This window comes from Fopius arisanus, unplaced genomic scaffold, assembly GCF_000806365.1.
Source record: "Fopius arisanus strain USDA-PBARC FA_bdor unplaced genomic scaffold, ASM80636v1 scaffold00055, whole genome shotgun sequence".
Classification (NCBI taxonomy): Eukaryota; Metazoa; Arthropoda; class Insecta; order Hymenoptera; family Braconidae; genus Fopius; species Fopius arisanus.
This window is the reverse complement of record NW_011887794.1, coordinates 393,615-405,066: the sequence shown is the minus strand read 5'-3', so window position 1 is coordinate 405,066 and position 11,452 is coordinate 393,615. Positions and strand designations below refer to the sequence as shown.

Genomic DNA, 11,452 nt, shown 5'->3' with positions numbered 1-11,452 from the left:
GTTTCAATGGTTTATCCATGTTTTTCGAACTCGAGGTGGCTTTTATATTTTCGGATAATGCGCGATAATTTTGTGATTGTGCCGATGGCAGAGGCGCAAAAACTATGGGCCCCTCCACCTCAACACTGGGGCGCACATCACTGGAGATGCGAGAAGTCGTGCGATAGGTACGACACCTCAGGGGTTCTCAGCTCATGGATTTTTTGTTTTTTTTTTTATTTTCCAAGTGGAAGCATTGTACTCGTCAAAAGCGAAATTTCCAGGTTTTTTTTTTGTGTCAGGATGACGCATTCTCACCTCAGGAATGTGTCATTTTGGGGGATGTCTTTGTGATCCGAGTTCGTAGTTTTATTTTCATTTTTTGGTTTCTGAATGGAAGCATTGTTTTGTCGGATAAGCAATGCCCAATTTTTTGGGTCAGGATGAGTAATTCTGAGCTCGGGAACTCGAATATGTTATTGTACCCCATTTTGGAGGGGGGACGCCACGCCGAGGAGCAATCGGGGGGGGTTTGGGATTTTTTTTGAGTCCGTTAACCTCGCGTAAAGAAAAAAAAACTTTTGGAAGCTTTCGTTAAGATGAATTCATAAATTTTCCTCGCTAAATTCAAGCACAAAAAAATTGTTAATTCATGGATTTATGAGTGAATTTATGAATGAAATCGCGGGGTTCGATTGAATTTTTACAGCGCCCTCCATCCTCAAACATTTCATTTACAATTGTTATGTCTTTCCTCATTCGTAATAAAACGATTACGAAAACCACTTGATAAGATACACCAAGAGAAGAAAATTCCTAAAACAAACGTGACTTGCAATTTCCGAAGACAAAAATTCCCAACTAAAAAACCATTTCATATAAACAAACTTTATTCAAATATCAATCGTAATTACTTTCACAAATTCTTCCGAAAAGCCTCACATCTGGATATTTTCGTCACTCAAATTTACAATTTTCGTATAAAAATAATTCCCCAGCATCGACAACACAATATTACAATATTACAATTGTAATCGCAGATTACAAAAAAATCATCCCTTCCTTAAAAAAATCCTCAAGTCATACACAAAACAACTCAAAAATTAATGATCTAAAAATCCTGAAGTATCACGAAAAACTCAAATCAACTCCTCAAATAAAAAAAAAATAATGATCAATGAATTACTTGGAATTCATTTAGTATCAAAAACGTCTTTTCACCATTGACTTATGGCATTGGCACTTTGTACACGATTTATACAGAAAAAGACTCCTATATACACGAAAAACGTGAGAAAAATCGAGGAGAAAATTCCCAAAGAGTGAGTGATGTCAGTAAAAATGATTTATAAAATAATTCATGGAGAAAGTCATTTTGTTGTTGTTTGTGCTGTGATATTCTTCAACTGCTGTTTATAAATCTCCGCCTCCTCCTCCTTTTTCTGCAATTGTTTCCGATACTCGGCTGCTAATCTCCGTGCCTCTATCAATTGTTTATTCAATAGAGCAATATCCATTACTTGATCTTCAGTAGTCTCTCCGGTTGATGAATCTTCCTCGACTTCCTCAATCTCGTCGTCCAGTTTCAAGAGAATTGGATTTTTCTGTCTCGGAGGGGATTCAGGGGCTTTCCTCTGCAATTAATACACTCCAATAAATTATTCTTTCCGAAGATTTAATTAATTCTCTAGAATCTGCATTTACCTGAATTTTAGGTGTAATCGTTTTTGCATTCGTGAAGTTGGATGAATTATTGGGTATTGAACTTAAAAAAAATTTTCCTGATTTACTATCAGTTGTATTTCTCTTGAGAATGTTTGGTCCTTTCGGGGTAAGGGCAGGCTGACTCTTGTTGAGAATCTGATCAGCCCTTATGGCAATGACTTTCCTCCTGGCTTTGTACGTTGTATTACCGATCTGCAAGTCCTGGAGTTTCTTTCCTCCCACTGATGGATTTCTCGTCAGATTTAAAGCTAATTTTCCAGCTTCTGTCAATACAACAGTCCTCCCACTTTCCATGGCATTCTCAACGATACTAGCATCATTGTCCACTGGTATCATTGTTATTCCATGTGCCTCGAGTAGCCGAAGGGGCTGTTCAAGTCCACTCAGTCCTCCCATCTCTTTTCGCTTCTTAAATGTACTATTTTCAATGCTACTTATCCTATCCGCCAATTCCGCCTCTTTCTCTTGCTCATCGTCACTCGACGGAGCCACATGAATCGGTTGAAAAATGACTTTCTGCTTTTTCATTGGTTGTGCTGCAACAAGTCGATGATTCCATTTTTTAAATAAATTTATTACTAACTCAATTATTACGTTGGATGTGACAGATTTATTTACCTTGCTGAATTTTTCTCTTCTGTTGCAGTTGCTGCTGCATCTCGAACTGCTGCTGCTCCTTCCTCTCAGCCTCCTGCATCTGCATCAAACTGTGAGTAGCTTCTTCAATTTCAGCTGTATTTGCCTGTCTCTGTTTTTCCTCTCTCAATGTAAGAATTTCTCGCTCCTGTTGTAAAATATCCACTAGATCCAGTCTGTCGTGCTCCAGGGCCAGACTTATCGGGGTTTTATCGAATTTACTTATGGAATTAGCGTCTGCCCCGTGTTCTAGGAGGACGTGCATTACCTCCTCGTGCTCTCGCTCCACTGCCCAGTGGAGAGGAGTCATTCTTAACTAAACATCAATTTTTCCCAATCACTCAGATAAATTAATTCCATCGTAATTGTCTGGGGTTGGTTAATTCAAAAATTCAGAAATTGAAATGTACCTTCTAGGCTAGAACGGCTAGTCTAGTTTTTTTTATCACTAATGAGTCATTACAAAACGATAAGATGTGAGATATTACCATGTCTCTGCTGTCGACGTCGGCCCCATAATTCAGCAAGAGAACAGCCATTTCGTGGTGGCCCTCGTAGGCTGCCATGTGCAGAGGTGTTCTGTCCACCTTCGTTCTAGCATCCCTGGAGATGCCAGCGCGAAGGAGTACCTCAGCTGTGTCCACGTGATTGCTCTGAGCTGCGAGGTGCAGAGCACTCGTTCCCAACTGGTGAACCAATTATTCTCAATTATTCATGGACATGCACCAGATATTTTCATATTTACCCAATCAGATGTGAATGGGGCACCGCGACACATGAGATCCCTGACAGTCTCAGTCTCTCCATTTTTAGCGCTCAGCAATAATTGTTTTCCTAGTTCAACAATCGACAGGGCATCCTGTGAACGCGATCGTTGTGAATCATCACGAAATAGGAATTCCACCTACGTCAAACGTATCTCAACGATGTTAATCTTCTCTTTTACATTAGTACAATCACTCAAAATTCTCTCATTGAAAAATTTAAAAAAAAAAACAGAATTAAAAAAATAGTAAAATAACGGGAAACACTGAGGGAAAAATATTTTGAGATATTTCCCCTCCAGTGAAACATCCATTTCTGGAGAATTGAATTTTAGGATTTTTAAAAATACTATTGAGAATATTATTATATAATATCTCTTTAAAAATTCTTCTCGAAATTTGAAGAATCCAGAAAATTCACTTTCTCCAGGAATTCCCCACCGGATTCCATTGCACTCACAGGAATGAGATTTTCCGCAGTCAATCCCTCGATATCATTAGAACCGAGAATCTCCGCTTGCATTTTCGCTGAGATATTTCAATTCCACCTGGAAAAAAATCTGAAAAGCACAGAGTCATTAAAAAAAAGAGAATGTCCCACTAAAAATTATAAATAAAAATCCGAAATTTCCGTGGAATGCAAAAAAAATTGTCGAGCCACTGCCAGTGCTGATCCAAACAGAATGATAATCCCCCTCGTCTTAAATAATCTCCCTGGGAGTAATGAAAGCCCCCGGTGAATGAATAAACATTTCAACAACAAAGCCCATTATTTCGAAAAATTCAATTGCACAGGATGTTTTTATTTAGCCATCTGAGCTGTTGGACATGAACTTCCTGTTCCTGTTCATTGAACGGAAGTACCTTGCCATAGGCTCCGCATATTCATCCCTATTGACGTTATTTAAACTTTATTTGAGATATTGATAAAGGGTCTTTACTCACGTCAACAACATCATTCGTTGTGATTGATCAATTGATCGGTGCTCGAGCCCTTTTACCGATGATTATAGAACGTGGATGCGTAATTACTTGGGTACAAGTGCCTCGAGATTTACGGAGGTAGAGAGAGATTGTAAAATGGCCGACACTTCGCGCCATTAATACACGTTTGTACTATTTTTAATGACGCTAAACGCGCGGTCGATGATTTCTTTGGGTTTTTTTACGAGAGATTTTCACGGTTTTTGGAAATTTTTTTTGAGACTCTCGACTGATTTTTTCCGAATTGATGGGATCAGGCACTTCCAGAACGTGTAAGAAAGTGATTGCAGCGACTCTCGGGACAGAAAATGCAATTTCGAATCAGATTAGGCTAGGGCGCGGAGAGGATGGAAAATGGCGCGATATTTGAATTTTTATGATTTTCATTTTATATTTTTTCAACCGCTGATTCATGAGATATCCGATGCTTACAAAAAAAAATCAATTATTCATTCCGTCAACAAAAATATTGCATTTCAATTATTTTTTTTAATCGTGGATAATTCCATTGGATACTGGATAATTTTCGCGTGTTATTAAAAATTTGCGAGCACTCGAAAAAATATTAAATATTTTATTGCCGTGAAATTACAATTTTTGCAATATTTTTAGATTATCCTGAAATTAATCCACAAAAATATCATCGCAAACTCATCAACGCAGGTATTACCGTAAAAATAATAATGATAGTTCTGTTTACTTATCATTCATTTTTATTACTCCGTGAAATGTGTACCCAAAGAAAATTAAGTTGATAGAGTTCGATCGAGCCAATTTCCATCAATTTTTAATTACTCAGTGGACGTAATTTTCCCGGCGATCTCATTGAATATTTATCGAGGGATGAGTTTTCCTGGGTTTCAATGACATCAAACAATGGATATTCCATTTTCAGGAAGTGAAAGGGTCCTTCCACTTACCTTTTTCATATGAAAATTCATTTCGGATAAAAAAAATATTTCAACTTTTCTATTCCTGTTATTTTCAAGTTGTGAATGAGTTTGGATTTCGCATAAAACTCCCGAGTGATCTCATCAGCATCTATCCCCCGACGAAAATCGCATTTCTGACCTAGTTCCTTATTTAATTTTTTTATTCGAATTTATTACCCCATCGTCAGGCCAGCCGGATATGCATTCGACGGACTGAATTTCCGGTACCTGCTTTTCCCCATTTTTAATCACAAAATAAAATACAATCCGCAAACTCGAGGAGAGAAAATACAATAATTTATTTATAAAATCCTCAACTCCTCGGGTCTCTGGGGAATTTGTTGAATTATTTGTTGAATTATCAAGGAAGAAATATAATTACAGAAACAAGTGTAACGCGAGCTGCAATTCGAATGATAAATTATTTTTTCCCTTTCACTGGCTTCTTCTTCTTCTTCTCATCCGGCCGATAGGGTCCAAGTTTTCTTCTGACCATAACTCCTCTCCACCAAGATTGTATCAGAATGGCCGAATACTTTTTATACTCCTCCATCTCCCTGAGAATTCTGGCAGCATCTTTTTCTGCGAGATACTGCTCAATAAACAGCTGTCTCTCACTGTACTGTAAAAATAAATCGACGAGTATTACAGAAATTTCAGGATAGAAAACTCAATTACGTGAGAGCTGTCAAAAAGATAATGGAGTGGTGAACAAAAATTCAGGCCACGATACCTCGAAAAATCCCGTGATTACCCGTTAATTCTCCATTTAATTGCGAGACGGTTATTTCATCTTGTTGAGAACCTCGAGCGAATTTAATTAAAAATGAATTTTCACAAATAGCAGAGGATATTGAGCAAAAGGCAAACGTATTTAATTATTCATCCACCGCCTACCTCAATAATTCCCTCAAACTTGCCAATTAAAAAGTTAATTCATTAATATTTCCACAAAATAATAAAATTTGATTTATCCATTTGAAATTTATTAATGAATTCTCAAAAAATGGACTGTCAAAAAATATTGATTCCTCATTACCTCGGAAATTCGGGAGTCAATGAAATCCAACGTATGGATTAGAATACCAAAGTGGCATTCGAATACCTCCGGAGTCTGTAATCGATTTTCACCGTGTGGAGGATATCCTGGTGACAGGGGGAAAAGGTTCAACCCGAAGCTCTCTCGATTATTCGAGGTGGAAAATGGCCGAGTGGTTTTGTTAACGTCAAAAACACAACTACCCAAGCTCACAAACACCCATCCCACCTTTGCCTCGAGTTCCTGAAGAGTGGAGCGTCTACTCTCGATGTCTTCTCGCAGTTGATTATTTCTATTGCTGTACATTTGCATTTCTCGGTCATACCTTTTCGCCCAGTTGTCCGTAGCTTTCACGTTGAACTTGAAGGGGTTAAACATAAAAAATAATAAATTGTATTTTTCATTAATCAAATGGATTTTTTTGGATTATTTCCCACAGCTAGTTAATAAATTAAAACCGGAAGCCATTTATTGGTAATTAAGGAGTAAAACTCACAGCGATATTTTGTTTGAGAAATGCCTCGATTTCACGAGCAACTCTACACTCGTTTTTCTTCAGGATTAGGATATCTTTCAGGGATGTTCTTAGGTACTCCAGTGTGATGTTACAGCGTTTCGTATTCTCCTCGCATTGGGCTGCTTCCCAGGCACTCGTGTATCCAGTTTCACGGTTTATTTTCAATTCAATTTTTTGTTTTTCATCCTGCAGAGGTAATGGATGATGAAAATTTATGGAGATTTACTCAGCAAAAATTCCACTGATGATTCTGATTTTTTAATCAATTAGTTGACGAGCCTTTCTTTATTACTTTTAGATTGTTCAGTTGTCTGCGAAGGGTCGACATCTCTTCCTCGTTTTCCATTATTTCTTGTGAGAGCTTTTTCTTCAGGTCTTTCACCGCATTTTCACCAGCGATGTGGCTCAGGATCATGTTGTTCTCTTCGGTTGTTTTTTCGATGGTCTGGTGGATTAGGTTTATCAACCCCGTGTATGTGCCTTTTTCTTGCACTTCTGTTTTTACTTTATCCATAAGCTCCCGAACGTACGAGCTGAGGCAATCAATTTGGTTTTTTTTTTCATCAGAAATAATTTAGGGACTGGACGATTTAATTAATTAGAAATAATTTACCTGTCTCGCTCCAATTTACACAGCATCTCTTGGTGATTCGTTATTTCTTCTCGATTTTTACTTTCCAAAAATAATTATTCTTTTATCATTTCAATAATCGTAATCATCATAAACAATTCATCCTCATTGTTAGGCCGACCCGAGCAAAAAAATCGTAATCAAAATATTTTTTTCAAATTTTCAAAAGATTTCTGGAAAACTTGGGAAAATTCTTCTTTTAAAACAAAAAAAAATCGGGAAATAAAACAATTGTATTTCTGGAAAATGTTTTGAAAATTTCAAAAAAATATTCCGATTACAATTTTTTTTTACCCGGGGAGTTAAAAAACTCATTATTAAATTTCCAAATAGAATGAAATAAAAAGATGAAAAAAATATATATCTGTGGGAAAATGGTTCCGGGAAAGAGTTTTTCTTTTAAAAAATTTTTTTAGCAATAATATATGGTATTCCTCAGTGACAGAATATTTTACTGTAGAATTTTGTTGGTATCAATTACCTGTCTTCATTACCATCCCCGTCGCAATTCCAATTAATCAACGTATGATGATAAATAGCGAGTGCATCAACGCAACTATCCAGTGCTGACAAAAACCACTTACGTGCTGGTGTACACAGTCTAGAATTACCAAAACTTTTGATAATAGTACACTGTCTGTTCCGCAAGTTTTCCGAGTGGTGATTGGACGCCTCCATTTTTCAATTCCTTTAATTTCTTACTCCCCAATTATCCCCCACTTCTTCAACAATGTGTAGAGTTGCTTGATCAATTGTTGCCTAGTGACAAGAGAATCCGCAAAAATATCGCTCGATTTTCAAATTAAAAACAACTGATCCACTCGATTGCTAAATGTCGCATTAAAATTTGATCATTAAGACTAACGATTACCGAACGGATAATGACATTTCCCCTCGATACCTTCCGCCGACTTCCTCAAACCGAATCGATCATACGAGATCTGTTCGATCCTCTCAATTATTACCATTTTCTCCTATTTTCTATTTCCCGATTGCTCATCGCATTTCTCTTTCCACCTGAGATTCGATATAATGTCCATTCAAATAAATTCAATTCGATAAAATAAGTCGATTTATCGATCAGAAAATGAAATTTTTGGGTCGTGAGAGTTGACAGGCAAAATACATATATGGGAGATGTTGATTAAATCTCATCAGGAATTTCCAAAAAAAAGCCATTTGAAAAAAAGGAGTTGAGTACGTTTTTCCACTTTGATTGGAAAAGTTTGGAGCCGCAAGATTTTCCAGCGAGTGTGAGAGAGATAGTCCGTGGTCCAGAGTTTAATTGAATCTGCATTGTTCGACACACGTGCCCGAAACGATCGGAAGACTTCACCCCTTGGCATATATCAAGAATTAATAGACCAGGCCATATGATAAAATCGTCCATTTTCTTATCACGCGGCATCTGGAGAAAAGTTAATCATAAATGGATTTTATGGGTCAAATGGGATTTAATTGAAGCTCGGACTTTAAACTCCGAACGCAGAGAGGGATTTCAATGAAAAAAAATCTAAGTACTCGGATATCCTCAATACTCTTGATTTTTTTTTAAATTGGAAAATTCAGCTCTCGAGGGATTTCACCGGGAAATGATGCCGAGTGGAAAAATGCGGCTGGAAAAATGCCGGAAAGTGATTTTTCACCGAATAAAACTGAAAAATGTTGCATTAATGAAAATTTATTTATTGTAAAAACTCTCAGTGAAATGGATTACACGTGTCTCCGTTATTCAAAGGGTCAAAGAGTCATTAAAAATCATCATCATACTAACAACGTCATTACTCCAAAGATAATAAATATGGATGCAACGAAAATTATATCATCGAGTAACGAGGAAAATTTACATGCCCGATAGACACTATAAATTCCACTCCATCGCTATCCCCTGGAAAATTCTCAAAAATTTTTCATACGACATATTTTTTCCACCCCAAAAGCCTCTTTTTCTCCGCCCCCCTATTCTCATAAATTCCGAATGACGGACATCAAGTAGATACTTTCCGCCGTACGTACGTGTCTCATCATCTGTTTTTTTTTATGCTGGTGGGGAGGGGGGAGGGGGACAATTTTGACCCTTGAAATGGTTGTGGGAGTCGTCCCACCCCTCGAGGGCTCAAAAGTTGTTCACCATGAGGTTTTACCCAACTCATAGCCCCGGGCTTGTCTTTTTTTTTTTCTTCTCGGTTCGTGCGCTTCATAGGAGATACCGTGGGGCACGGAGGGGTAAAGGGGGGGGCAATTGCGAATTTCAGTCATGTGCCGACTATCGTTTATCGGTTCCACTCGTCGATAAATTGCTGGACTATTCGATTCCTCCGGCACACGGTTGTGGAGACCGTCAACTACTGTATGTGCCAAATATATTTTTGAATTTTTTGTTTTTTTCGCGGGGGAGGGTTTTGGGGAATGAGGATGGTAATTCGAGTTTTTTGAGATATTTCGAGATATTTCGATATCGATTATCTTTCTCATTTTTATTTAAAGGAAAAAAGTCAATTCTAAATTAAATAAATTAAAAATTTTGAAGGGGGGCTGGGCCCCCCCTCCACTAGTTATTGAATTGGATTTTTTTATCGATGGAGGGGCGGGGGTAGGAGAGGGAGAGGAGTTCTGAATTGTCAGTAGATCCCAGATTCCACCGAAATATACGGACGAGAAAATAATAACACAAGAATAAATCCACTGCCACCGTAATTCATCAAAGATAAAAAATGACAAATTTTATTTGAAATACTTCCTCCGATCCTATATTTTTTTTTCCGTCTCGATATTGGAATATGTATTGTCACGGTTGCCTTGAGCGTTGTTAAATGGAATTGAGGAGGGTCTAGAGGGTCTGCCGTTGACGAAGAGGGTGATTGGGATTGTTGAGAGAAAGGCGGGAAAACAGAGGGTGCATTGTGCAGGCGCGGAAACATTTTCCAATCCCTCCAAGGTTTATATATATTTTTTTCGCTCGACTGGGTCTTGAGACATTATGAAAACAAATTGTTGAAGGTGTCTCCCTGGAAGCCTGAGAAATCTGACGAAGGGGTCTTTGTCGGGTGGTATTATACCAGGTATTCTTAGAGGTGTTTATTATCCAACAGGATTTAATCACAAATTAGGCGAATGCATTTTCATCATTTATTTAAAAATTCTCTCTCGACTTCGACCCCCAGATTTTTCATTTATTCATTAAACAATATAATAACAACAGCAATAACAATAACAATAATTCCTGATATTGAGTTATTCTTCATAAAAATTTTGGGGAAATAAGATGGAGAAATAAATGAATGAAATTGATGGAATCAGGGATATTCAAAAAAATAAAATCTGGGGGAAAAAAAATGGGAAAAAATTCAGCACGAGGCGGACGAGTTTGCGCTGTAAGTCGGCACGTGACTGAAATTTTGCACCGGCGCTTTGCCAACCCTACCCCCGTTATCATCCCTGTGTTGGAGAATAACGTGAGGGCGGTGGCGTTGGTGCAAAGAGTCTGCCTGCCCTCCCGCAAGTAGTGAGTTGCAACTCCGTTATTCAACATTCGTTTCTCATCACTGGAGCGATCCATTGGTGTCAGACACCAACGGTCTGAGTGCAGCCCAAACATAAAAAAAAATAAAATAAAATCCTAAGAAAAAGTGATGGGAGTTTCCATTAGCCCCGAGTTCACCCGCTGTGCGGGGGATGAATAAACAAATAAAATAAATAATACATTAAAAAAAAAATAACACTGTGTTTACGCGTTACGGGGTTACCGGGTCACCCTGGACTGTCCAAGACATTTTTTAAAAATTGCCATTTTATTTTTTCACCTATCGGGGGGTGAAACATTGACAGGCTGAGGTTTTGGATGAATTTTTTTGGGGGTGAGTTTCGTGACAGGTGATGACGATGATTTTTACCGTGGAGACGCCTCTCGAGGAAGTCTAGAGGCTTTTTGGATTTAAGGTTATAATCGCCGTAACCCTTTTCATCCCCTTCATCGTCATACGCAACCACTCGGACCCGACGAGTGGCACTTGTCAAGCGTCGTTACTCGTTACGTCGGCTGTCACTGGGTGAGTAATTATGAATTTAGTCTCTTTACATTGAGAAACGACAGTTCTTTACCCGCGTCTTGGTCTTCTATTTCAAATGGGAGAGACAAAGGGTGGAGAGGAGGGGGATAATTAGAAAGTACTTTAAGGGCATGATGTTTTACGGGGGGTAGTTAATTATGGGAGAAATGCGCCTCTCAAAAGAAATATTTTTTTT

General features: G+C 38.0%; 3 protein-coding genes across 6 annotated transcripts in view; 1 reads left to right on the top strand and 2 right to left on the bottom strand.

The window, feature by feature from the left end:
* Positions 1 to 11,452, top strand: part of LOC105268205 (nicotinic acetylcholine receptor alpha4) — a 52,703-nt gene that overhangs the window by 308 nt on the left and 40,943 nt on the right. For 2 of the 3 annotated variants that reach the window (XR_892308.1, XM_011307547.1), the window contains exon 2: positions 2,351 to 2,413. The exons of the other annotated variant lie outside the window; for it this stretch is intronic. The gene's annotated coding sequence lies outside the window, so the exon portion shown is untranslated. The remainder of the gene's footprint in view (positions 1 to 2,350; positions 2,414 to 11,452) is intronic. 3 annotated transcript variants of the gene reach the window in all.
* On the bottom strand, positions 891 to 4,382 carry Atac3 (Ada2a-containing complex component 3). Of its 2 annotated transcripts, none has more exons than XM_011307543.1 (7): positions 4,050 to 4,382; positions 3,565 to 3,664; positions 3,086 to 3,244; positions 2,829 to 3,026; positions 2,323 to 2,656; positions 1,684 to 2,240; positions 891 to 1,613 (listed from the first exon to the last, which is right to left on the bottom strand). In XM_011307543.1, the coding sequence occupies exons 2-7, from the start codon at positions 3,625 to 3,627 to the stop codon at positions 1,350 to 1,352; spliced, it is 1,575 nt and encodes a 524-aa protein (XP_011305845.1). In that variant the 5' UTR covers positions 3,628 to 3,664; positions 4,050 to 4,382; the 3' UTR covers positions 891 to 1,349. The 2 variants fall into 2 exon arrangements, with proteins under 2 accessions (XP_011305845.1, XP_011305846.1); XM_011307544.1 differs by having other exon boundaries at positions 3,086 to 3,199.
* Positions 5,430 to 7,215, bottom strand: LOC105268294 (IQ domain-containing protein G-like). Its single transcript, XM_011307736.1, has 5 exons — positions 7,190 to 7,215; positions 6,869 to 7,109; positions 6,556 to 6,762; positions 6,288 to 6,419; positions 5,430 to 5,642 (listed from the first exon to the last, which is right to left on the bottom strand). Exons 1-5 carry the CDS (start codon positions 7,213 to 7,215, stop codon positions 5,442 to 5,444), a joined length of 807 nt encoding a protein of 268 aa, XP_011306038.1. The 3' UTR covers positions 5,430 to 5,441.

Bases quoted from the DNA above. Each gene is read 5' to 3' on its own strand.
- Atac3 (XM_011307543.1), bottom strand. From the start codon at position 3,627: ATGCAAGCGGAGATTCTCGGTTCTAATGATATCGAGGGATTGACTGCG. The intron at 3,027-3,085 runs GTAAATATGAAA...TTGGTTCACCAG, and splicing joins CCCCATTCACATCTGATTGG to TTGGGAACGAGTGCTCTGCA. The intron at 1,614-1,683 runs GTAAATGCAGAT...TATTAATTGCAG, and splicing joins CGATTACACCTAAAATTCAG to AGGAAAGCCCCTGAATCCCC.
- LOC105268294 (XM_011307736.1), bottom strand. From the start codon at position 7,215: ATGCTGTGTAAATTGGAGCGAGACAG. The intron at 7,110-7,189 runs GTAAATTATTTC...TGATTGCCTCAG, and splicing joins TGTAAATTGGAGCGAGACAG to CTCGTACGTTCGGGAGCTTA. The intron at 6,763-6,868 runs GTAATAAAGAAA...TTACCTCTGCAG, and splicing joins GACAACTGAACAATCTAAAA to GATGAAAAACAAAAAATTGA.